Source organism: Toxotes jaculatrix, chromosome 1 (assembly GCF_017976425.1).
Source record: "Toxotes jaculatrix isolate fToxJac2 chromosome 1, fToxJac2.pri, whole genome shotgun sequence".
In the NCBI taxonomy this organism is placed as follows: Eukaryota; Metazoa; Chordata; class Actinopteri; family Toxotidae; genus Toxotes; species Toxotes jaculatrix.
The window spans coordinates 27675691-27701168 of record NC_054394.1 but is presented as its reverse complement, the minus strand read 5'-3'; the positions used below and the strand labels follow the sequence as shown (position 1 = coordinate 27701168).

The following is a 25478-nucleotide window of genomic DNA, read 5'->3' as shown; positions in this document are numbered from 1 at the left end:
TCCTTAACCAAGCTTTTGTTGATGTGGAAGTGTGCTTGGGGTCATTGTCTTGCTGGAGAGTCCAATTATCACCAAGGATCAAGTTCACCATAGAAGGCATAACATTCCCTCTCTAAATAGCTTAGTATTTCTGTGAATCCATGATGCCAGTTGCACAGTCAAGGTTGCCAGTTCCTGCAGCAGAAAAATGTCCCAACATCATCAGTCATCACTGATCCACCTCCATGCTTGACTGTGGGAATAATAGTTTTTTGATCACAAGCCTTGACTCTCGTGCACCAGACAAACCGCTGATCCATGTGGCCACACACCGTACAACTTGTTCTCCCAGAACTCTTCAGACCTATCCAAATTCTTTCTGGCATATTCCAGTCGACCCCTCTTGTGCTTTTTGGTCGAGAGTGGAATGCATCATGGCGCCCGGCCACGAAGCCTTTGGTTGTTAAGTGATCTTCTAAAGGTTGGCACTGGCACATTTGTCCCAGGCCTCCTGACAAAATTCTTGGCTTTCTCCCACGTCCAGGCAGGTTTACTGGGGTGCCATAAGTTTACAACTTCCGTACATTGCTCCCAGTGGTTGCTCCCAGCCTTTTTGGTGTAATTAAATTATCTCCTCTCTCAGCTTTTGTGAAAGCTCCTTCATCTTCATAGTTGCAACACACTTTGCACACTTCCCTGGGTGGTGTTTATAGAAACACATCACAGCTGAAGCAAATTAAAGGTCATTATTGAGTTCCCAGTGGGTTAATCATGTTTAAACCTAACTTTAGGTCATACAGACTGGCAGTAGGTTTTAAAATCAGCAGTATTATATAGGGGTTGAATAATTGTGACATGGCAGCATTAATAAATATCCTGCTACTCTAAAATACTACATCGTTCATTTTCTTTGTTTATTTGCTGCATCTTTCAACTGATAAATACTTAATTTAAAACAAAATCTACCTCTGTAGAAAGGTTTACTGCAAGTGTGTGTGTGTGTGTGTGTGTGTGTGTGTGTGTGTGTGTGTGTGTGTGTGTGTGTGTGTGTGTGTGTGTGTGTGTTGTAGAAGGTTGGAAACCATTCATCAATTACTTTTTCTAATTCTCTGGGCAGGTGTAGTGTACACATGGAAGTTGATTGTGTGTTTGAACCAATGCCACAAAGTCCATTATGTGATACAACTACAGTATCAGTGTTACTGTTGTTGTTGTTAATGGACACGTGTGTGCTGACGTCAGTTGCAAAGGTGACTGAGTTGTAATCACCTTACCCTTTGAGACTCAGGTCTGTTATGTTATAAATTGGGTGACACTCTCCATGATCCTGGTTAATAATTGCAAAATGAAGCTTTTAAAATCTAAACTCAGATGTTAGTAGGCATCAGTGGGGCTGAAGATTGTACTGCACATCCACTGGGTACTGGTCATCGTCCCTGAACCTGCAAAGGACGTAGAAAGTATTACACAGAAAGAGGTATGACAGAAACAACTTTAATTACTTACATTACTTTTATTATTGATTAATTTATCAGTGAGTTTCTTGATAATCAAGCAATTGTTTGGTCTGGAGATAATAAAAAAATCAAAATACAGTTTCCCAGAGCCCAAGGTGATGGCCTTAAATTCCTTTCTTTATCTAACATCAGCCCAGAAATATTCAATTTACTGTCATATATGGACAAAGAAGTTCAGCAAATCCTCATATTTAAAAGCTGGAACCAGTGAATGGATTTTTTACTGCATAAATAATAAAAACAAGGATTCGATCATCTAAATGGTAAAAGTATTTTCTGTTGTTCAACTAATTGATTAACCTATACTGTGATGACCTTTACATTTCTTTGCATCTGTATGCACACTCTGCTGTGGACATGACTGCACAGACCTCTGGGGCACAGAGAAATAATTAGTTTAGAATTGATATAATATCCATGTCACATTCTTAGCCACCCTAGCGGCTTGACTCTGTGAATGGTAAAAAGTCAGTGCACCACTTTTCTCCAGACTGAAATATGCCAGTGGCTATCGGACGGATTGCCATGAAATGTGGTACTGGCATTCATGATCCCCTGGGGATAAATCCTACTGATTGTAGGGATCTTCTGACTTTTCCTATAGCGTCACCATTAGGATGACATTTCGGTTCAGAGTAAAATGTCAGCTATTGAACAGATTGTTGTTAATGGCATGAAATTCTGAGGCGTTACATCAGAGTTGTAGTCATTAGGAGTATCTGATGTGAAAACCACAATGAAAGTCAGACTGAAAGCTTCAATATAGCCTTACTTCAGCTAAAGTCTGTTGTTCAATTATACCCAAAAATGTTTATTTAACATCTGTGTGCTAGCACTGTAACCGTGAGCATATTAGCATGCTGATGTTGGTATTTAGCTCACGCTATCCCCATGCCATGCCCACGCCATGCCCACAGTCTGGCAGAGCTTTAGCATGGCACTAGACTCTTAGTGTAGTTAAATTAGTGTTAATTTTGTACAGGCATGTATGGTGTCTGGAGGATCTCACTTTGGTGATCCCCTAATTTTCCCTCTAGCACCAAACGTAGGTCAAAATGTCACTTATGTTGTGAAATATCTCAACTACAGGATGGACTGGCAAAAATTCTGGTATCAGTGAAAAAAAAAGTAATGCCTGCACACCATCTCCAAGCCACAATATGTATTAAAAAAGACAATGTTTCTGCCCCAGTTGGATCTGCTTAAAATGCTTGAAAATGAATACCACAGGCTCACAGTCTCATTATGACAGGTGTGGTTAACCATCCAGCCCACTCAGGGTGATAAACAACTCAAAGCAATTGGAACTGGAACAGTTCCAGAAACTACATCTTAAACAGTAGAAGTAGAAAGGAAATGTTTGTACAGACATGCACTGTTCTCAGACAGTGTGCCCTAATGATTATCAGTGATACTTTGACTTTTTCTGCAGAGATCAGGTTGACATTTGTGGCCTACTGTTGGATGGATTACAATACAATTTGGTACAAACGATTATGTCCAAACACCCTGCAGGGCTCATGTCCATCAGCCTCAGCAGTGCTTTGTGTTTAGTGCCAATTAGCGCGCTGACACAATAAACATTATACCAGCTGCACACCTGCATGTCAGTATTGTCAATATTGGCCGACATTAGCATAGCTCAAATCACTACAGTGCCAAAAGCCTTGCAGGGATTTAGAATAGCTGCAGACTCTTGTTTTGTTAAATTTACCAATATTCTGTTCAGATCCCATAAAACCATAAACGTGTATCCCCAGGGAGAAGTGATAGTGACTGGCAAGCAATCACTTCCCCCTGCGACGTTTCAACACACCAGTTAACACAGAAGAACAAACGCGCTTAGCTCCTGAGATATTGCCAGTGTGTATAGGGTGGGGATCACTATTGTTTACGAAAACACATCCATGTCGGCCATCCAACTCGTCAGCTGGGAACCGAGAAGTGGGGCAACGTTCATCCACCGGCGGTGATTATGTCATGCAGCACAGCCTCCCGCTCAACCTTTCACCCACTTCCTCTCCCCTCTCGCACTGACAGCCGGCATTTGTGTTGACGGACGCGTCGCTCGCTGACTAGAGGAAACGTTGTCAAAGTGTCACAGGTAACGTCCGTTACTGGCAGACGGTTGAGTTTTTAACTCTCTTTTAAGGGCACTCTAATACATAAAACTTTGAAGACCCCCCCACCCGCCCCCCAGCTGTTTAAAGTAGGTCGACCGGCTAGCCTCTCTGTTAGCTCTGAAACTGAGACTAGGATGTATCCCGGGTGTCTGTGTTTGTGTTTGTTTGTTTGTTAACAAGCTAGTTAGCTAAAACCGGGTTAGCTCGTTCTTCAAAGCTGACGGCTACCGGTCAAATTTTGTGTTTAGCAGTTAAGCTGTGTTTAACGTAAGCTCACTTGCGTGTAAACACAGCTTAAAGAAACGGAACAGGTAGCTTTGGGCACACACACACACACACACACACAGACACACACTCTTCTAGTTTTCCTACAAACGGTAGGTTGTATTCAGTGGGTGCATGTTGTGTGCTAATCAATCTCAAATCCACCCGCTGGTGGTGATGCCTGTTTCAGTAGTTAACTGTGTGAGAGCTGAGTGTTGACATATATTTTTTGCAGGTTTATTATCAATAAGCAAATACGCTGCGCACATTTTATGTTTCAGCATTGATTGGCTGCTTGCACGTTATTTACATAGAGTTCAAGTGCAAATGTGAACTCATCCACAGCAAGAAGATAGTTCTGTGCTCTCCATCATCATAATGCTGTGTATTCATGTGGAGCATACAGTTTTTCTGACAGAGCTTTATCTGATATGTCAGTTTTGTTTAAGTTTGTATAGGCTGCTCTCCTTTTAGCAGGTCCTGAACATCCCCTGTGTGCCTACCAAATGATTTTTATCACATTACATTCTGAAACAGCACAAGTAAACTCTTTCACAACTGATTCATCCACATTAACACAATGTTTCTTGACTGTCTCTGGGAGTAGTTTGCCTTTTAAACAAAAGAGATGCCAGGGTTGTTGTCCTTCTGTTCATGCTGACCGTTAAAAGGTTTGTCTAACTCAGAGAAATGCAGCCTCATATTAGCTTCAGATAAAATGCAGAATGAATTTTTGCATGGAAGGATCACTGTGGATTTTGTCACTTTCACTGGAATTGCATTAGGAAGGGATCTCTTAATGGTCAATGTGAACAGGTGGAATGTTTATGTGAACACATCCTTTAAATTTGACTTATAAAACTCTTGAATCTTGTCTCTTGCCTGGTAAAAAGTAATATTCGGTGTTGTACATGCTAGATATGGACATGTACAAACTGAAAGTGGGACTGTTGTTTCAGTGGGTTGTTGTACAGGAGGGTGGTCAGTCCTCTCTTATGGAGTTTCAGTCAACACCATCAGACCTGTAGCAAACACTGTCTCTCGTCCTTTATTGTGTTTTTAATATGCTGCTGTTTTACACTTCAGCTCTGCCCAGATCTTACCCACACACAGTCAGCTGACCAGGCTTAGAAAATACCTCTGGTTGGCACAGTTTCCAGTCATTCCCAAGGACTGGTAATTCCCAAAGCCCCTTGAAAAAGTTCACATTTTGAACTGTGTCCAATGAGCTTGGCAGTGTTCAATAATGAGCGTAGCACCATGATTGTGCTTCTTAAATGGGTTGTTAAATAGCCATGTCTTAAAATTAAAGTCACAAAATGCATGTTTTTGTGCTTTTTCAAACATCAGTGCATTACTTAACCTTCCTCACACTGGCTCATTATATTCTCATTTTAAACATATGGCACTGAGACAATGCATATGTTGACAATGGTGACATTAGTATATTTAGCTTGGTAGGAGACTCCCAATGTTGGTAACTTGATAAATTTGGTTTATTATCCATCTCTGGTTTGAAAACACATTAGCTGAAAGGCAGAAGTTCATGATTCTCTATCCTCCATTTTTTTTTTTTTTCATTTTATTGCTTCCCTTTCTCATTAACTGCAGAGTTGGTGGCTCTTTCTGATCTGGAGACATAGTTGCCTGGAGGTAACGATTCAGAAATGTGGATGAGTACATTTGCACGTTTCGCCCTGCCCGCCCTGCAGAGGAGCACCTCTGCCATGGCCTGCCAGGCTCTCAGGGCTTGTCGTAGACCAGGGCAGGCTGCAGGCCTGCTACCCTCTTGTCTGACTTCAGTGCAGCTTCGTGGGCATCAGACACTGGGGTCGGCCTCCCTCCCTGTGGCTTGCCAGTCAGTGAGGCACGTCCGGGCTCTGGATGAGGAGAGGCTGATGGAGGTGGAGTGGGAGGATGGAGGCCACAGTCTGTACCCATTCACCTGGCTGAGAGACAACTGCCAGTGTCCGCAGTGTACCCTGCAGTCAGCCCAGGCCCGGAAACTGTTGATGTCTGATCTTGATATCCACACAGGAGTCGACGTCGTGGAGGTTACCAATGACAACAAGGTAGGCTGCTGCCATTATATGAGTTTTGTTCATACACAGAGTATGGAAGTTTGAGTGATGTAGACCGTGCGAATAAAGACATTCATTGATGAAACCTTGCGCTCTAGAAAATGTTTTTGTGGGCATTCACAGGTGTTTTCTGTTTTACAGACTAAACAATTGATTGTTGAGAAAATTGTCAACGGATTAACTAGTAATGAAAATAAACATCAGTTGCTGCCAACATCATATTACACTGTTTTTCAACCCATCACATCATTATTGTTATGAGATTAATATGATATGATACTTCCATGATACTATTCTTCTTCACCATTCTTATGTTTCCTGTACAGTTTTTGACGTTACTGGGCAGAGCTTGTGTGCTATCATTAAATCTGCTCCAGTGTATAAATGGTATTTAATGCCCCGCTGATAAAGTGTGAGGTTCTGTGAGGTTAGATAATCTAATTTTGGCAGGAGCACATGTTCTGCCTGACCTTTAAGTCTTCCAAGGGAACCATCTTTGTGAACCATGCCCTTCAGAGGATTCAGCCCCTCAAGTGGGACACAGCTAAAAAAAACAAGCTACTGTGTACCATTTGCTTTTTTTGATAAAAGTTAAATGGAATAAATTTTGTATATTATTTCCTGGACCAGGATTTACTGGATTAACTACTGTAGTAAATGTGTATTTTGAAATACTGCAACAATGCTTTTATGCTTGCCTCAGGATAAGGCCCCCATAGATTTTAATAAAGTACATGGTGAACATAAGAAATTTTAATTTGAAAATGAAAAAAAAGTTAGATTTTGTTTAATGCCCTTTCTCAGATTTATGAAACAAAGGAGTCCCTTCAAAGCTTAACCTTCAAGGAGCAGATGGGTCGTCTTTCTGGAAACAAGTGAAATATTATCTTGCTAACTGAATACCCAGTAAATATTTTGACTGGAAGAGAGACAGTGCAGTTTGAGTTGATGGCTTATCACAACAATATATTAAAAAATAAAAACATGGAAAAAAACCTAAAGCATTTTGGCCAGTTGGGATCAATATGCTTTTCTATCTCTCAGGTGTCCATCGTGTGGCCCGACCAGCACACCAGTGTGTTTGATGCAGAGTGGCTGAAGAAACGCTGTTTCTCTCCTGCTGCCAGACAAGCAATGCAAGAAGAGCTTTTTCTAAATAGTGAGTCTAACTTTTATGTTTACCATTTAATGTTTTTATGTACAAGCCAACCCGTTATGCCATGAGCTTCCACTCCAGCCTCACAGCAGGGGATAACTGCACCTAGCCACGCTGCTGTGGTAGCAGGGTTGACCACAGCCAGCCTGTGACCGTCTCCTCCCCTCAGCTGCATCTTTGGCGGCTGAACTTGTGTGTCTGGACTGGGGAGCAGAGAGAAAGCTCTGTGTTTAAGTCTGCCTGAATCCCTGTGGCTGGGAGTTTAATTTCAGTCCAGTGTTCCTGTTTATACTTTCAGATATCAGCTTTGTTTTACTGTTAATTGATCGCTTTCAGCTGTATTGGAGCTGAATTCAGTTACGGCCGATTCAGACCGGAGCTATCCTGCTGTTGCTGCTTCACATGAAACACTTTCTACTGGCAAACCAGCGGGATGCTTTTATTGTGAAGAAGTTATAGGGAAAACTATGTGTTTGTCTCCAATTTAGTAGAGCGTCATTAGCGGTGGTATTCTTAAAGTGAAAATAGGTCTAATAAGCTGGATATGGATATGTTCTGTACTATTTGGTTGGCAGATCAGTTTTAATATTGCAGGGAGGAATAGTACAAACTGAGACAGTCACGGTGAGCTGCTGTCGTTTGTGACTAGCACACCTCCAACACGTCATCAAGGTAAACAACTTTACTTTGCTGAGTGGCGCAGTGGAAAAACAGCCCTGCAATAAACCCTCCCTTCATAATATAATGTTCCATACTTTTTAAATTGTTCTAGAGAGGTGTTGATTCAGCTGTGTGGTCACCTCTCTTACAACTTTCAGTCACTGCAGGATCACTATTTTAGACTCTGTTAGTTTTGGTTAGGTGTACTTAATAAAGTGGCCACTGAGTAAATACTTCAGGTGTATCAGGGGAGTTTTATGTGGAACGTCCAGTTCAGTTTATGATGTACTCGAAAACTAGAATGTGCTCAACGCCTCACAGATGTATTTACCATGTGTCGGTGGTGTTGTAGGATATTGCATGGTACTGATCAGATTAAAAGAAAATACACATGGTGCATGCACATGATGGACTGCACTGCTCTCAAACTAATGATTACTTTCTAATTGATTACTCCATCATCGGTGTGGTGTAATGGTCAAAGAGATGATTTTTAAAGGAGACCATAAATCATAGCGCAGCTGTCTTAGAATTAACAGGATGAACAAACCCAGCCATGACTTATTGCATTTTTAAAGCGGTATCTCAGAGCAGCAGTTTGTCTGCTTGCCAAACAACAAGTTTTACCTGCTTGCACATGAATAGCAGTAGCTGGCCCGACGATGCTTATCATGGACGCTTTCCAACCTGTGACGGCAAACCATTATGAATGTCATATTTCACACTGGATACACACTTTTGTCGTTGACAGCAAAATCCCTGAGTATATCTTCATATCTCAGTCTAAAATGTGTGTGAAATCCGAACAGCCCATTCAGGTTCTCTGTGACCTGACAGATTTCACACACATGTTCAGTGCTCTGATGAAAGACTTTTTTTTTTTAATCAGAAACATCAATACAGTAATTTACTGCAAAATGCAAGATGACCTAAGTTTAATATTTTCCTTCCACTGTAACCACAATGGAAAGTGCATAATTTCCTGCATGACATTTAATGCCTGGCTGCCTTTAAGCCAGTATAACTTCAACATTTTCTTCTTTAACAGGGTTACAGATCGACACAATAATTCCAGTATTCCATTGTATGGCTTCTATGTCTACTCTCTTGCTTTCCTATCTCTGTTGTTGGTTAATGAAAGAGTTTGTCAGCATTAATCAGCTGAAATGTAATTCACCCTGATATTAGTGCAAAATGACAAAAGGTGTAGTGTGTGAGTTTGTTCTGGATTGCTTTGTACCTTCTGTTTTGTGCGCTCAAGTTTTTGGTTCTGTTTCCATCATCATCATTAGATTACTTGCAATGCACAACATCAAAACTGTCTAAATTAGTTGTGTCTAGTATTTAATTGTCAAAAAAGAGGCAACTTAAGAAAGAAATATATCTTGAATTGAAATGTAATAGGTAAACATTTGGCAAATGGCAACAGCAGGAATTAAGTGATTGTGAACAAAATGCTTGGTCACAACCATTATGTAATTAAGCAGCGGCTTTCTGATGTGTGTGTTAGTGTGTGTTTCTGGCTGTTAAATGAAAATGAGTGTACTTTCTCCGCAAACCTTTTCTGGGGGAAAAAGATGCCCCTGATTTAAACTCTTCTTTCCACACATTTTTTTCCTCTGTAACATAACAGGGGTTCTAAGGAAGGAGGTTTTTCTAAAGACTGGAAAGAGAAGTCATTTTACAGTACATTTACAATGGCCCAATACACTTTACAGTCTGCCAGACAGCAGAGAAGTTCAAATGTGGAACAAGGTAGCAGTACTTCAGTGGAGCGGGGGATGGACTGTAGTCGGTTTGTGTACACACACGTGGTCCTGAAGGACCCACAGGGCTGAGCGGCTCCTGCTCTGTTCCAGACTGATTAAGGTTGTGTGTGTGCGTGTGTGTGTGTGTATGTTCAGAATTCCTCCATTCATGTTGAAGTGTAAACAGATCCCCCTCATAGCAATTTACAGACAGTCATTTTGTAGTCTAGGTTTTTTTTGTTTGTTTTTTTTTTCAGCCACTCTCAGCTAAGAGCCAGGAGAGCTCCTGGAAGACACTCGTAAGCTCATGCACCAAAACACAATACAAGATGACGTGTGCACACACACTCTGGGTTTAATTATTTCCTCCTGAGCGCCAGTCTGAAATTCCTTGCACCGAAAAATAAACTGGAAAAGTCTACATTCTCAAAAGATGGATGATGAACAGCTTTCACCTCCGTGGACTTTGTTCATGCTCTCACTCGTTGCTTCTCCATGACGTTAACTCTCTGAAGCATAGTCCACAGTTTGGATTTCTGTTTCCTTTTTCATGCAGAGCACCTAGATTTTACAGGCCCAAGTCTGCCTGTTAAAGTGTTCCCAACAGTGAAAGTGTATTGCACACAGGACACCTTAAGGTCAATATGATAATAGGTGCTTTGGGGATATTATTCAGCCTGTACTATACCTCCTGTTTCTTATGTCTGAAGTAATGTTTTTTTTCCACTGCTTTTACCGTTTCTATGGTGCTGTGCAACTCAAACCGCAGTATGTAGTTCAGCAGCAGCTATTATTGGAGCAATACATGGAGCTAGTACTATTCAAAGGAACTTGCATTGTGAAGAAAACTTTTTAATCCGTGTATTATTCAGCCCCAAATATAGGAATCGACTAGAACGCATTGAGTTTGTGCTTCTCACACAGTTGAGAATAGTTTTCGATGGAGCAGGCACATGTTTAGACGAACTTTAGGATCCATTTGATTAGTGAGCGAATTCCTGCATTCCATCATTCGCAGACCATAATTTTTAGTTTTAAACACATTTACAAGCATTGTAAATGTTCAGGCAGCTCTTTGGGGACGTCTTTATTTTCAAGTCGACTGTAGGGTTTTGGACGCACATGGAATTTGTCAGCATCTATAGTTAACTGCCTTTTCTCATCTACCCCTGAATCGAGGTACAGTATGTCTGCATGTGAAACAGTGTAATGCAGGGGACATTCTGAAAGGCTGACATCTGTTTAAATGTTAGAGTCTCCTTCAGACCCCCTTCTGCCTCTGCCATATGGAAAACTTACTCAGCGAGAGGGTCAAGAAAAGATCTGCATGTTCTTACCAAACACAAGCTCACCAGTATTTCCTTCCTTGGGAACGAAGAATTCCCTGAGCCTGTAGGTACGTGTAACCAGGAATTTAAAACTCATGCTGCCTGGTGTCCAAGACTGAGGAATTATTACAGACATTTCTCTAGTATCTCTAATATCCCAGTGTATATTTGTTGTTGTTTAGTTTTTGACTTTTATGGTCAGCTTTTTTGAATTGTACCACCTTTGTTACGTTTGGTGGCTTAATCATTTTTTAATTTATATTTTTTACAAATGTCAAAAGGCCACCTTAGTCCAGTGCATTGGACAGTGCATTTTTTGGGGGTTTTTTTTGGCCAAGGTAGTGGCAGGGCTCCAGGGACGGCAATGCCTGTTTGTTGGCGGATCAGTTGGTCCACTGCTTTGGTCCAGAGTGTCTGGATATTGTGAAAAACTATGTGATAGATTGAAATTAAATTTTAAACAAACATGTTTTAACTTGTACTTGATGGATTAGCACACAACACTGTACAGACATTCTTGGTTCCCAGACGGTGGATCTTTGGTAGGTCTTTGGTGATCCACTGACTCTTCATCTAGTGTCACCAGAAGGTTGACATTTGTGGTTTTGACTGAAATGTCTGCCAAGTATTGGGTGGATTTCCATGAAATTTGGGGAGAAACTTAATGTTCTCCCCGAGGACAAGCATGCAGTGAGATTGATTCATTTTTATCAAACACCTTTATCTGTCTGCATCAATACAACTATTTAAATTTCAATCACAGGTGTGTTCAGGACCCTTTGAATTCACACGTGCCACTTTCTTTTTTTGCACTTTGAACCTTTCACGTCACTTGACGGAGAGCGGTGATGTTGATTTGCTCTTGGGAACACTAAAAGCTTGTGTCATTCACATCCTTATCTGCAGTGACTCTTCCTTTCACCGATAAATCTGTCAGCGATTTACTCAAACGCCTGCCAGATGCTTTTAATATTTGAAGCATGTCATCGTCTCAGGCCTCCCATTTTGCGCTTGTCATGTTTATTTAGTTGGAGTGGGAATCATGACTAATTTCATGTCACTAATACTTAAAAGATGGATGTGAAACAGGTTAAAAACATTTTTTTGAAAAAGTAAAAATATGCCCAAACACATGGAACACAGCTTTATTTTTTTTTAATCACACTTATCCACCTCCTCACATTGGTATTTTATAAGTGTCGTCCGTCCTCTTTTCAAGATGCCTTTGCAACCATTCTCTAATTCAGCAAACTGTTTGAATTTCTCACCCTCAACAAGACATAATGCTATGTCTTTTTTGTAACAAGTTTTGTTGGATCACTCAGAATAAATGCATCAGGTTGTACAAATAGAAGCACCACTTCGTGGCCTTCTGTGGACAGCCCTCTTTTCTCATTTCTTTCGGCTTTGCAGCCTTAAGTTTGATGTGGTTTTACACATAAAGCAACAGTGGTTGGATGGTAGTTTCACCTTGTGGAGTTGAGGAATGAGAGCTTAAAGATTTTTCCTCCTGTTTACTATAATCATTTGCAGATTGTTTTTGTTCCCCATCTTCATTCATTTGAAGGCTATTTTTTTATTTTAGTAGCAGAACAAAAGCCGAGTTCACACACTGTGCAGTTTTGTCTGTATAAATTAATGAAGCTATGGGTAAAAAGTGAAAATATACACTTGAAATAATAAACTTTTTAATTCTAGAAAGTTCATTCTTGACCTAGGGCACGAGAGTTCGACAACTTCACTTTATTACAAAGGATACAAGTTTTTCTATTAAATGAGTGCATTCACCTCCGTTTCATTGAGATTTAGACAATCACCTATATACATTTTTTTATTGGGTATTTTATTATTCTAATTTATAAATTAAATGTATTTTAGAGTGTGTTGAGTTAAACTGTTTTGCAATTGCATCTCTTGCTGTCTGGTTTGGTCTGTGTCAAGGCCATACCTGCAGGTTTTTGTTCCACACTTATGTACCTGACTGAATTAAGCTGGCATGTAAATGAGTGAAGAGTGACAGGAACAGAGAGAAAGTCTAACAGAGAGGCCTTGACGAGTGAAAGATTTTGTCTATCATAAAATATGTGAAAGATAACTCTGCAGCTCTTAACTGACTAACAGGGACAATGTTTACTTTATCCAGCCAAATGTTTTCAGCACGTAGCCTTCATCAGGGTTTTTTACAGAATAAGTAATACCACACGCAACAAAATGGCTGACTCTGAACCAGTTATCTAATGAGGACTAGACACATGTCTATGATGATGCTGTGTTCCAGTTCAGGAGCTGGATCCTCTGAAATCGTCACTTCTGGACTGAATATGTCTGAATAGGCCTGTACCGTTTTAGCAATTCTGGCATCCTTTGCAATTCCGAGTATGCTGTTAGGGAAATCAAGGGCAATTTCCAGGTAACATATCTACTCATTTTGGGAAGAGGTGCAGGTTTTAGCCTCAGCCTCATTGTTTCATGAAGATGCAGCCTAAATAGCCTTTTTCTTTTTCTGAGCTCATATTTAGAAATGCCTGTATGTGAGGCTCATTAAATCAGTAAATACACAGAAAAAGTTGCAAAATATAAATATGTAAAAGCTTAGGAAATATCAAAAAGGAATTTGCTGGACATATTCAGTGAAATTTATTGTTGGAAAGTTTCTAAAAGGGTTAGGGTTAGGGTTCTAAAAAACTGTGATTGGCAGAGAACAGTGACACTAAAGGTGCAATGAGATTTCTCTCACTGTAACAGCTGTCCCTTTCATGTCTTCGTCTGGCCTACCATAAAAAGATCCCTAGTTACTAGTCTAGCAAACAACCTGCACGTCAGCCTTCAGCTGTAGATTGTCTGTCAAAAAATCCCTGGCACTTCACCTTGCCTTTACCTCAACTTTCTGGTCTTAATCAATTTTAGCAGTATGAAGATCTTTGTGAACCTGTCAAAAGTATGAAAAAGGCCATACATGCCCTACATGCAAGGTGGAAAATATTCTCCAGCATTGTGTACTTCATAGTAGACTGTTGCAGTGTTTGTGGTGCTTGGTAACACATTTTGACGCCAATACAGACAGATTATACATAGCAGTAGACTTCACAAGTTTAATGCTTCCGTTTTATTGACCCAAAGCATTATAAGTCAGTTAATGTTGATCCAGAACGGTGCAGCCTGGGTACCGGCTAGGACCACAAGGAGAGCAAACATTGTTCTGTTTTTTTTTTTTTTAACAGACTTTACTAAAAATCAGTAAAGTATGATAGTTTAGAGCAAGCTTTCTTATTTCAGAGTGCAAGATGAAAATGTTTTGTGCCGCAGCTTTTACCTCAGATTATAATTTCTCCACATCCACGTAGCCGTGAAGGTCAGCGACGTAAATTTTTGTCATCGACCCATGTTCATGAGGATCTCTGCTTTACTTTGTGGATGTATTTTTTTCCAGATGAAAATTCATGACCTCGAGCGGTTTGTACATTTACCTATGCAGACACTCAGTCATGTAAACACAGCTGTTTGCACATCATCCAGCTCTTTAGGACCTAAGGAGAGCTGAAAAGGCCAGTATCTTTAAATGCACGTGTAAAACCTTAAACTTAAGACTTTTGCTTATCTTAACAGACTCAAACACAGTTTTTATCCAACCACAATAACAACCCTCAGTACCGCAAAAAAATAATAATCAATATACTGTTTTTATGCAATGACTTGGTGTGTATGACTGTGTGTGTATGTCTGTTGTGTATGCTGCTAATGTTGTTATATGTTTTATTTATTCTTTTTATATTTTTAAATTATTTTTTTAGACTCGATGCACTGACTGGAGAGCATTTTAAATTTTGTTGTACCTGTGACAATGTCAATAAAGATCTATTCTATTATATTCTTCTATTCTATTTGTTTAAAGTTTTTGTTTTTTTCACTTTTTTTACTTTTTTACATATTAAGTTACCATTTTACTTCAAAGAAGTCTCAGTATTTTACTACCTACATTTCTACCATCTTAGGAATTTGTCATTTGCAAAACACTGATCTCCACATACCAGTATAGCTATACATGCTAAAAAGATGTTGACCCGTATACGACCCGTTTTCTTTGTAGTTCTCTTGGCGGTAACTTGCTGTATGGTTTATGGTAGTGCGCTTTTATTGACCTCATTTCCTGTTTTGTATATCTACAGTATACGTCAATTAGTATTCCTATTTAATTCGGATTGTTATCGTAAGCTTCCCGACGGATTCGACCGAGTCTCTCGTAAACAGATATACTTGACTTTGGACTTTGCTCCATTAAGTCTGCTGACTGATTCTATAACTCAGCCAAGTAGCAGCTGATTTGTCAATTCCCTGTCTGGCTGGTGTTTCCCCTTTGCCATCTGGTCTGAATTTAGTCTTCTGTGTCATCACTCGTCAGTTGACAGGAAGGCTCCTGGAAACATAGCTGTGGAGGTCCATCAATGGAAAAACTTGTATGTTCTTCCAGACCTGACCATCACTTCACACGCCATTTGCAGCTTCAGCAGGAGCGACTTTCCAAACACGTGCTCTTATACACGTGCACATGCTGTGTTATCAGCCTAAAAGGAATTTGAGGAATCCAAACTGTAAACTTCGACTTCAGTCTTTTGGTTTGTCAAAATTAGGTTTTATTATTGTGCAGTGTGCGATAATGGACTGCTGAGTGTTCTAGCAACTGGGACTTGTCAGAAACATAGGTGGTCAGCCAAACCTTTCACATATCAGGTCTCCCTTTCCAGAAATCTAGAAATTGTCCCCTTTTCAACAAATTTCCCCTTTTTTTTCATCCACACATGGTCCATTTTTCACAGTGTGTTCTCGGGTCATCTACATTTGAGTTAAATCCCTTTTCTTTGTCATCTCTTTTGAAATTTCAACACCTTTACGTGAGACTGCACGGATAGATTGGTGATTACAATGATTGGATTTTTTCATCTCTGTGGCAAGCCAGACCTCCTTGGCTCTTCAAACAATACAGAAAGCAGCATGAGCACAAGTTGGCCAAAAGGACATAATTGACAAATTACTGCAAGGCTCAGTAGAATTTTGGGAACCTAAATTCGCTGATGGAGAAAGGGTTGAGTTTGGATTAGTGTGTGGAGGGCCTGCAGCTCTCCAGTGAGAAAACACTGCTCACTCTGTCTACACCAAACTGTGAACGCAGAGGTTGGCTGCCCTGTCATCCAGGTCTGTTTCATAAAAAAAAGGTGTGTTTGTCAGATTAGTAGAGGGTGGAGTGAGTTTCTTGCTGCTGCATTAATACACACACACACACACACACATTATGTACACAGTCAAAACACACATACATACATGCTAATTGCTGACTGGAATATACCTGTAACAGAGTAACACAGTTTCTTTTTGATTATTCAAATGTCTGGGCTCATCCAGTCCAGATTATTTGGAAAATGCTCACAGTTTAAAACCTCATTGAAGGCCTGCATTGACTACTCAGACATTTTCTTTCTCTACAGCATTTCCACCTTCATTAGTTTCTTCAGTATGTTGTCAAGATTTGAAATTTTACATTTCTCAACATAGATATGAATGACAAGGAGTTATTCCCTCTTTAAAACATTTTAGTTAATCTCAGTTGTCGGGCTAATTTACGTCAGCGAGTTGTGTAACAAATCAGCACTAATGAATGTAAAACATGTTGGCAGTATGGTAATGTAATGGGTGATTTGTCTTCTCAAGGGCACTAATGATTAGTCATTTTGCAGAATTTCTGCTTGCGGTTGTTTACACACTGAGAGGTGAAAAACTTGGGTTAAATAAGAGTTGGGATGAGGAGAAAGTCAGTCAAAGGAGGCTTTATTCAGTGGCAGAGAAAGTATTTAGATCTTTTACTGAAGTGGTAATACTGTTAAATGTAAAATTCTTCCATTGAAAATGCCACTTAAGAAAAAACTCCTAATTATTATTTGCAAAATCTGAAACTACTCAATGCAGAACATTATCTCTTTGTGAGAGTTACCATGTACTATTATATGTAGTATTATATATTGTGTATTATAGAGGTGCTAATTTTAATCTCATAGCTGGTGTTGGGTTGTAATAATTTAATTTGTAAAGTAACTTGTAACTGCAGCTGTGAAGTATATGTTGTAGAGTGAACAGTACAATAATTACCCTCTGGATTCTAGTGGACTAGAACAATAAAATAGCATGAAATGGAGGTAGTTGTAAAGAAAAACTACCTCAAATCTGCACTTAAGCACAGCACTTGAATGAATGTATTTAGTTTCCTTCCACCATTGGTTTTATTGGTACTGAAAAATATATTCAAATAGAGTCAAATAGAGTATATCAGGGGACCAAACTGAAGCTGTAGTAAAGCAATCTTATTCCAATTTATTTCAGTAAAGTCTCTAAAACGTGCTCTTAGTACAAACAACAGCTTTAATCTTAAGTTATAGAGCCTCTTCTCTCTAAAAAGGTTGTTTTATGCCCATCTGGCTCTGAGTCCCTCCACTGTGCATTCCATAGACGGCCCATTGAAGTGAGCTGATCCGAGCTCTGTGATAAAACTTAACCAAGTCAAAACAAAAGCTCTCTGGATAACTGCAGTGATTCAAGCAGAGCTTTGAAGGCGCTCCCAGCTGCAGAGGAGAGCGACGCAGCCCTCCGAGCTTAAACAGAGCACAGTGAGAGCCAAACTGCCATGAGCTGCCTGACAGCCACAGGAGCCGTGGCTTCAGGTTTCCTCGTCTGGAAAAGCCACTGTAACAGACCACGACCGAGGGGGAGATGGGGGAGGGGATTATGCACATATACTATCTTGTCAGACTGTCAGAGGTGTCCCTTCATGCACATGCCAGCACAGTTCTTCCTATGAAAACCGCATTGATTTTACACAAATGAGCACACACCAGAAACTCAAAGCTGTCCGAGTTTGACACTCCCCTCACTGTGTTTTTTTTTTTCATGCACACAAATACTTAAAAAACACATGCTAATTCTGACATGGTATCTCTGCTAACTGCAGCCGGGAACTATGCTAGAGAGAGCAAGGTTGATTTATTGTTGGCACAGGCCTTTCCAGAATAAAAGAAAAATGTGTTATGAATTTGCCTCTGGTGAATAAGAGTGCATAGAATTGGACACCTGCAAGCCTGGGTTTACTGCTGCAGGACACTGAAGCCTACATAAGAGAATCGTTCACTATATTTTTTTGTTCATCTTTCAGAAATTCTCTACCATTTTCTTCCAGTTCATTTCCTCCTTTGTCTGTCTTTAATGCCTTAACACTGGCACAGAAAGAATTAATCAAGTCTATTCAGTGATGGAGGAAGTATTCAGATGATTTCACAGAAGCAGTTCTAATCAATATTTTTATATTTTAAAAATGTATTGATCTCTATAACATCTTTCTGCTTATTGTTTTGTTTTTCTGGCCCAGAACTCACAGCTCTTATCTGTGTCCTTTGTCTGTTTTTTTTGGTTTGTACCCACACCTGAGAAAAGATATCTGACTAATACCTAGTCAGCCATTTGGATTTTAGCTTTTTTATGGTTGAAGTAGTTAAATCTAAAACAATAAATTCTGTGTATAGATCATGTTTTAACTTAAAAATGTATTCAGTAAAGTAAAGGTGGTTGCCGCATAAGCAGCATCGGTGAAAAGCGTACCATATATCCCTCTGAAATGAAGAAGAGCAGCAAAGTCATAACTGCACTTAAATACAGTACTTGAATATGTAAACTTTTTCACCATTGAAGCTCTGTTTCATCTGTTCTAAATTTGACCAGATTTGTATCTAAAGCAGTTTGGATGAAAAGGTCCATATTTGTTCTTTAATCTGCAGCCAGTGTTAGCTGACAAGAGACTAAAAAAACATTTCCCCAGTATCCCTCACATCAAAGAATGGTGATCGGTCTTCCAAGTTAAAAACAAGCACATGTGAGGAGATGATTACATGATTAGGAGGCAGATATTCATGCAAAGTTCTCATCTTTTGTTCGACCCAGGCCGCCACAGCGTGAACTCACTTGACAGCAGCGGACGTGATAAGTTTTCAGAATGAGAATGGAGCTGAACTGCGGCCAGGACTGCACAGCTGATGTATATGCGCACTGCGATACAACGCTGTAGCCTCTTTGTCACGGGTGACACCCTAAACCGTGGAGCTGAAACAACCACTCTGCCTGTACAAGACATCCAGGTCCAGTTTCACAAGAGTAATTGTAACATTCAGGTTTGACCTTAGCCCCAGTTTCTCATTCTCAGCCTTTGTTTCCCTCCGCCCTCTTGACAAGTTTTAACAAGCAGAGGGTTCTTGACCCTTTGAACTGAGCAGCCAGAAACTCATTGTTTGTGACAACAGCCTGGAGGGAGGTCTGCGAGTCATGATGATCACTGTGTTTCTGAGTGATGTTGCATCTGGTGTGCTTTGTGTCTCTCCGCCTCCCTGCTTTAAAAATGTATTATTTAAAAAAGAATGAGGCACTGAAACTCCACATCACCAGTTAAAGTCAGCTTGTTGCATCTGTAAATCTTTATGGCCTTCAGAGTGAACAGTCACATTTTCTTTTAAAGTTCCAGACACTTTAGACGATGATAAATTATGCATGACGTCTCTGTCCATCGACTGCGAGCTTTAGCCTTGTACTCTGTTTGCGATGCAGCCATTTGGAAAGTTGTTTTGGAGTTGGCGGGCACTGAAAAGAGACACAAGGAGGAGCCACAAACATCAGACAGGTACACAGTCTCCTCAGTTAAACCCTCCCCCTCCCGCAAATGTACTTAGCAGCTGTTTCTGTGGAAGTCACAGGAGAGAGACTCCATGGAAAAAGGACTCGAGCCAGCTGGGTGGAGAGCAGTGGGAGGATTTTTTCCACTTCTGTCTGTCTGATGGAGACATGCTGATTTTTCTCAGTGAGCTATTCATCTTGATGTGTGCAGGCTATCGCATGCAGCGAGAAGCTGCAGCGTTTATAGATGAAATGGGCTCTAATAAGCAGGGAGCCAGTAATGGTCTTGTAAATTAATTGTTTCCTTTTTGCTGCAAAACAAACATAAAATCTGTCATACTGTTAAGCTCTTCTAATAATCTAATGTTTTTTTTTTATATATTTAGTTTGGGTTTTTTTTTTAAGTCTGAAAAAACTACACGTTGAAAATGTGCAAATTGTTTGCCATTCTTTATCCGACCTAAAGGTTAGCAATATATGTTGATGTGAAGTATATGACAATGGCCATGATCTGTATCTCATCCATGCTGCACACCTGGAAGGTTCTGGTCCATTTTTGTCAGTTGATCTAAACAACAGGGTAATGTTGACACAGGTGTCTTTAGTGCAAACATTAAGTGTCTTTGTTGAGTAAACCTTACTTCAGTGAATTCTGAGTGGTATCCATCTGTGACTATCATCTATGCCTATGCAAACACCTGCCAATATCCTTAATAAAACAGTCATCGGGATTTTTTTATGTGACATGGAGGTGATGTGCATCAAAAAAAGAACATGCGGGTCCTCACTCAACAACAAGCTAAGGCTGGTTTATGACAGATGACGAGGAGACGAAAAAAAATGAATGTAGCATCTGATAAAATTGCTATGATGCAGAACAGTTCTGTTTTTCTTGTGCAGTGTTTGTTTAATGGAGCAGTTACATGTCAGGACAAAGATGGAGTTGAGTGGAAAAAGCTTCATCCTGGCACAGAGACAACTTATTTCATGTCAAACAAGATCTGGAAGGAAACAACAGTATGTATGTAAAACTCAGCCACAGTGAAATGACATTTCTTCCATGTCGTCTTTCTCATTTCAGAGCGTTATTACTGGGACTCCAAACTGCGCATTCCCACTGCTGACTACCAAGAAGTCCTCCACGACGATAAGGCAGCGCTGGCCTGGCTCTTGGCGCTGCGCCGCGTTGGCATCGTCTACCTTAAGGGGGCTCCGGCAGAGCAAGGCCAAGTGGCCAGGCTTGCTGAGAGGATTGGCTATCTCAGGCTGACATTCTATGGGTAAGACTGCATGACGTTCATACATTCTGCGCCAGTCATCCTCAGCCAAGCCACTGTTTAATAATCTGACTCCCCACTAAATCTTGAGCTGTTGAATTTTCCACTGATCATAGTTAAGCTGGAGCAGAGCCCGGGGAGTGTTATTAGTAAAAATTAAATACAAAAGATCTATATTTACATCTCTTTTCCAGGGAATCAAACGCGGCAGACGGATTTTTCGATGAAAGGTTCTCGCTCTACAGCATTAACCTTTAGGAAAATTTGTCCACCAGTCAATTATCTGTAACTCCGTGGAGAAGCTTAGACAGTGTCTGTTGGCCCGTTCACCGCACCACAGTTCATCTCTTTGACTTATTGCAGTGCTGATTACTTGAGGACAGAGACGGGAAAAACAACCTAAAAGCATTCCAGCTTTTTTAAGCCAGAGGAATTACCTGGTGCACTCAGTCAGAACAGAGGTTTGGAGCGTAAAGCTCTCCCACTGCCAGCAGATGAGCTCATACTGCTGGAAGTACGGAGACTGCAGACTGAAACTGAAGACCTGCCATCAGAGAAACTAGACTGTTTTACGAGTCAGGCATCCAAACGAGGCATGCAAACAGAACATGGAAGATAACTTTACCTCATTAGTTGCTGTACTCCTGCTGCATCTCAATGAAGTGTCTACTTCAGAGGCTACAGAGGAGGCATTCCTGTGAAGCTGCCCGGTTTCCCCTCAGGGATCCCTGCTAAGTTCATCTCATCTCATCCTTTTCTTCACACAGCCTAATTGTCACTGCTGATCTTCTAAGGCCAAAGTTAAATAATTAACAAGGAGTTTATTAATGATTGTTATCTTTGTCCTCAGGCACACATGGCAGGTCCAGGACAAATACATGGCAAACAATGTGGCCTACACTTCAGGAAGGCTTAGTCACCATACAGACTATCCTGCATTACACTTCGCACCTGGAGTGAGTAAAATCTGACTTATATGGTCTTTGTAGAGGATTGAGCTATGCTAAACAAATATGGTATCACTTATGAATTTATGTGCTGCTTTTAAAAGTTTGTTTCGACTGTAGGTATTTGGCTTTTATGTCACTGGAGTTGTAAAACGAGCATTTGCGCTGCATGTGTGTGTGTCGGGCGGTTTTAGGTGCAGTTCCTGCACTGCATCAACCAGGCCGTGGAGGGAGGGGAGAGCGAGGTGGTGGACGGCTTCCACATGGCCGAGCAGCTGCAGAGAGAAGACCCAGAGGCCTTCAGGACACTCACCTCACTCCTGGTGGACTTCACCGACACGGGGATGGACTACTGCGACTTCATGCTGCAGTCGAAGAAATGCATCATCGAGTAAGTGGAGACAACAAGGCTGTGACATCACATTGTTGTTTTTTTTTATTCTCATACACGCATACACATTTACTGTCTATGTATGAAGCACGACATTTGAAGGCATCACCTTGTAAATACTGAAATACAAGTATATCAAAAAACAAGATGCAATGGTATTATCTCACCAGTGAGTGAGTTTGTGTGTGCGTGTGTGTGTGCGTGTGTGTGTGTGTGTGTGTGTGATTTGAAATGGGACACTGCCATCTGCTGTTCAGAATCATTATGTCAGCATGGCCTCCAAAGTCCAAAACCCTCACAAAAGACTGTTATGGCTGCATAATCATATTCATTGGCCTGGAATGAGATGAGGTCTAATGCTCATGTGTCCACATTTGGCTGTTTATTTTAACTTCAGCATCTATATAGCAATCTATAGAAAAGATTATATTTGTGTCTGATAAATAAAGGAGGCCTTTCTGAATCTGATTCTAAAGATTATTTTCTTAACTAATTGATGAATAATAAAATGTCAGAAAATGGAGGAAATGACATTGAGTGTTTTATTTGAAAGTTAGCATCAACCATACGTCTTTTGTTCGGAGTTAAAAATGTTTTTGTTACGTACAGAAATAAAATTTAGTGCTCTCCGTAGCAGTTCATTGATTTCATAAATGCAACACTCTATAGTTTTTTATACATAGCATACAGGTTAAAAAAAAAAAGATATATGTAGCGTTATCCTCATTTTAGATGTCAAAAGGGTTTTGTGGCTCCAGGTGTTTTCTGTTCTTGTGGGAGACTCTGGAGTATTTAAGGTTGCCGACCCCTGGTCTAATCAGTTAATTGTTTAAAACGGATTCCTGCCAGTTTGATATCAAACTTCTCTCCGTCTCTCTGAGCAGCGTTGATGTCGAGGGCCGAGTTGCGAGGATAAACTACAACAACGCCACCAGAGATTCGGTGCTGGACCTCCCCTTACATCAGGTTCAGCCCTTCTACAGAGCATTGAAGGCCTTTGTGGAGATAATGAACCGACCAGAGAACGTGGTGACCTACAGAATGGAGCCCGGTCAGTGTGTGCCTCTCAAAACTCTGCTGATATAACTGAACATTAACAGCAAAAAAAATGTCAAAATGTAAAACCCCCTGATCACAGTTATAGTCTTAAAAGTCTTTAGTTTACCAAAATATTGATTCAGGGGATGAAAAATGAAATTCAGAGTGTCATCACTGTGTAGACCAAATCAAATTACACAAGTCTGGTATAACCACCTCTAAAAACCGAATGTGGAGCATCAAGTGACAGAGATGAAGCAGTGATATTGTTTTAGCTTCATTCTTTCAGCCCTGTATCCTGTTAATAGCCAACAAGTGTTCAAGATCCCTGAGCTGGAAATATTATAAAGTCAACCAGAGTCTGTGTTTACAACTAACTCAGAGCACTAATGTTAGCTTAATTAGCTAGCTTGGTAATTAAACCCTCACAGTGAGAAACGAGCCTTTAGACAATCAAAGACCTCATTATGCTTCTTTTGAAGCATGATGAGGTTTTTGATCAGTACCAGTTGTTCTGCAGCAGACTCTGACCTCTCTGAATGAGTTGGGATGAATGACAAAATATAATAATTTACCGAGACAAACCGAGGATCAAATGAAATACAACCCCATACCTTCATAACTGAACTTTGGGTGTTGTTGTGTTTCAGGTGACCTAGTGACCTTTGATAACTGGCGTCTGCTGCACGGACGGAAGAGCTACGTTAGCAGGCCGGACAGGTTGCGACATCTGGAGGGCGCCTACCTTGACTGGGACGAAGTCATGTCTCGCCTCCGGATACTCCGTAGCTCTGTCCAAGAGGACATGTGAGTTCCAGAAACGGAGCCAAATTTGAAAAAGGTAGCTTTACAGCCTTTGCAGAGAATCTAAACAATGTCAGGTGGCTTAAATGTTGTTCTTAAAACGCTGAGATGCCGGAGGGCAAAGTGCAAAGATGCTAAAATATCTGACAACAGGTCAAGAGCTAAATCTCTGACTCTGAATTAGTCAAGCAACAAATCATAACTCAAACAAATTGATGATTTACACAGCGATTTAGAGTTAGGATGCTTTTCTTTAAGCTTAAATGATGACTGCAACTTGTAAAACATTTAACAGTGCAACACTGCAATGCAAAGATCGAGAAGAACACCTTATATTCAGATTTAGAGGTGCTTTTGGATCGATTAGTCATAGTGACTAGTGAAAAATATGTTTTTGTAAGTTTAAAATTTAACTATGAGGTTTTATACATTGTCCTGGGTCCTCCACATTATCATTATGATATTGAATAATTTATACGTTTTCTAAGCTAACTTATCATTCCTGGTTCTCTGGTTAAATATTTGGACATGTCAGACATCTCGGCTGCTTCCGAAGTCACTCCAGATTTACTGTATGCACCATTATATCTACTATCCGCCATTTTGTCTGAGGTGAAGCCTCAATTTATTGCTCATTAAACTGTTGGGTAACAATTGAATACTTTATGTGGGTGAGCTTTGGACGAGGGAGTGATTTCAGACACAGCCTGATGTAAACGGTGTCACAACACTTTTCTTCTTACCGCCTGCGAAAGTGTCTTGGTGCCTCCTGTGCTATGTTATGTCCTTGACTTTCCCTTCAGTCTGTAGAGTTGCACTCTGAATTCAAAATTGCCTTAAACTACCGTACAGTTGCTGTACTAGATGTGGCATTATGAAGTAAATTTAATTATATATTTCAAGCGTCAGTTGAGCCAAATTACGTTATGTACTTTTCTACTTAACTGGAGTAGCATCTGGCCAAACACAAGGATTTGATTTCATCTGTCAGAAGTAAAACCACACATTTTCCTGATTTTGTTATTTCTAAATGAACTGCAGGAGGAGTTATTCTGTTGACGAAAATGACTCTGCTTTTTAAGATAAATAAACCATGTAAAAACACACAGGATTGTCTGAGAAATGTATTGTCTTGTCATAAAGTTGAAAACCATATAGGTAAAGTGATTCTCTAGCTGCACGAGACTGATGAGTCCTGCATGCTCACGTCTCACGTTACTGTAGAAAGAAAAAAAATGCATTTTGACCTCAAGTTTCAAAATTCGCTCCTTGCACAATATGGCGACTGCTGACGTTAGAACTTGAGTGTGTGGGCAGAGTACTTCCGGTCAAAACATCTGGTCATATAACGGAAGACAGCGAGAGCAGGAGACAACAGCGATCGAGTTACATTAACAGAGATATTTTATTTACATAGTAGTAGCTATGTAGCTAACATTTAGGTCAGTTGTCCTGTAGATGTTTT

At 40.4% G+C, this 25478-nt stretch overlaps 1 protein-coding gene across 1 annotated transcript; it reads left to right on the top strand.

The window, feature by feature from the left end:
• Positions 1-3417: 3417 nt before the first annotated feature.
• On the top strand, positions 3418-25117 carry bbox1 (butyrobetaine (gamma), 2-oxoglutarate dioxygenase (gamma-butyrobetaine hydroxylase) 1). Its single transcript, XM_041043554.1, has 8 exons — positions 3418-3600; positions 5495-5955; positions 7009-7123; positions 20638-20836; positions 21684-21789; positions 21975-22171; positions 23056-23222; positions 23860-25117. Exons 2-8 carry the CDS (start codon positions 5551-5553, stop codon positions 24018-24020), a joined length of 1350 nt encoding a protein of 449 aa, XP_040899488.1. The 5' UTR covers positions 3418-3600; positions 5495-5550; the 3' UTR covers positions 24021-25117.
• Positions 25118-25478: the final 361 nt, after the last annotated feature.

Excerpts from the sequence above, each read along its gene's own strand:
- bbox1 (XM_041043554.1), top strand. The coding sequence starts at position 5,551 with ATGTGGATGAGTACATTTGCACGTTTCGCCCTGCCCGCCCTGCAGAGG. Across the intron at positions 7,124-20,637 it reads AGAAGAGCTTTTTCTAAATA|AGCGTTATTACTGGGACTCC; the intron begins GTGAGTCTAACT and ends TTCTCATTTCAG. Across the intron at positions 21,790-21,974 it reads CATTACACTTCGCACCTGGA|GTGCAGTTCCTGCACTGCAT; the intron begins GTGAGTAAAATC and ends GGGCGGTTTTAG.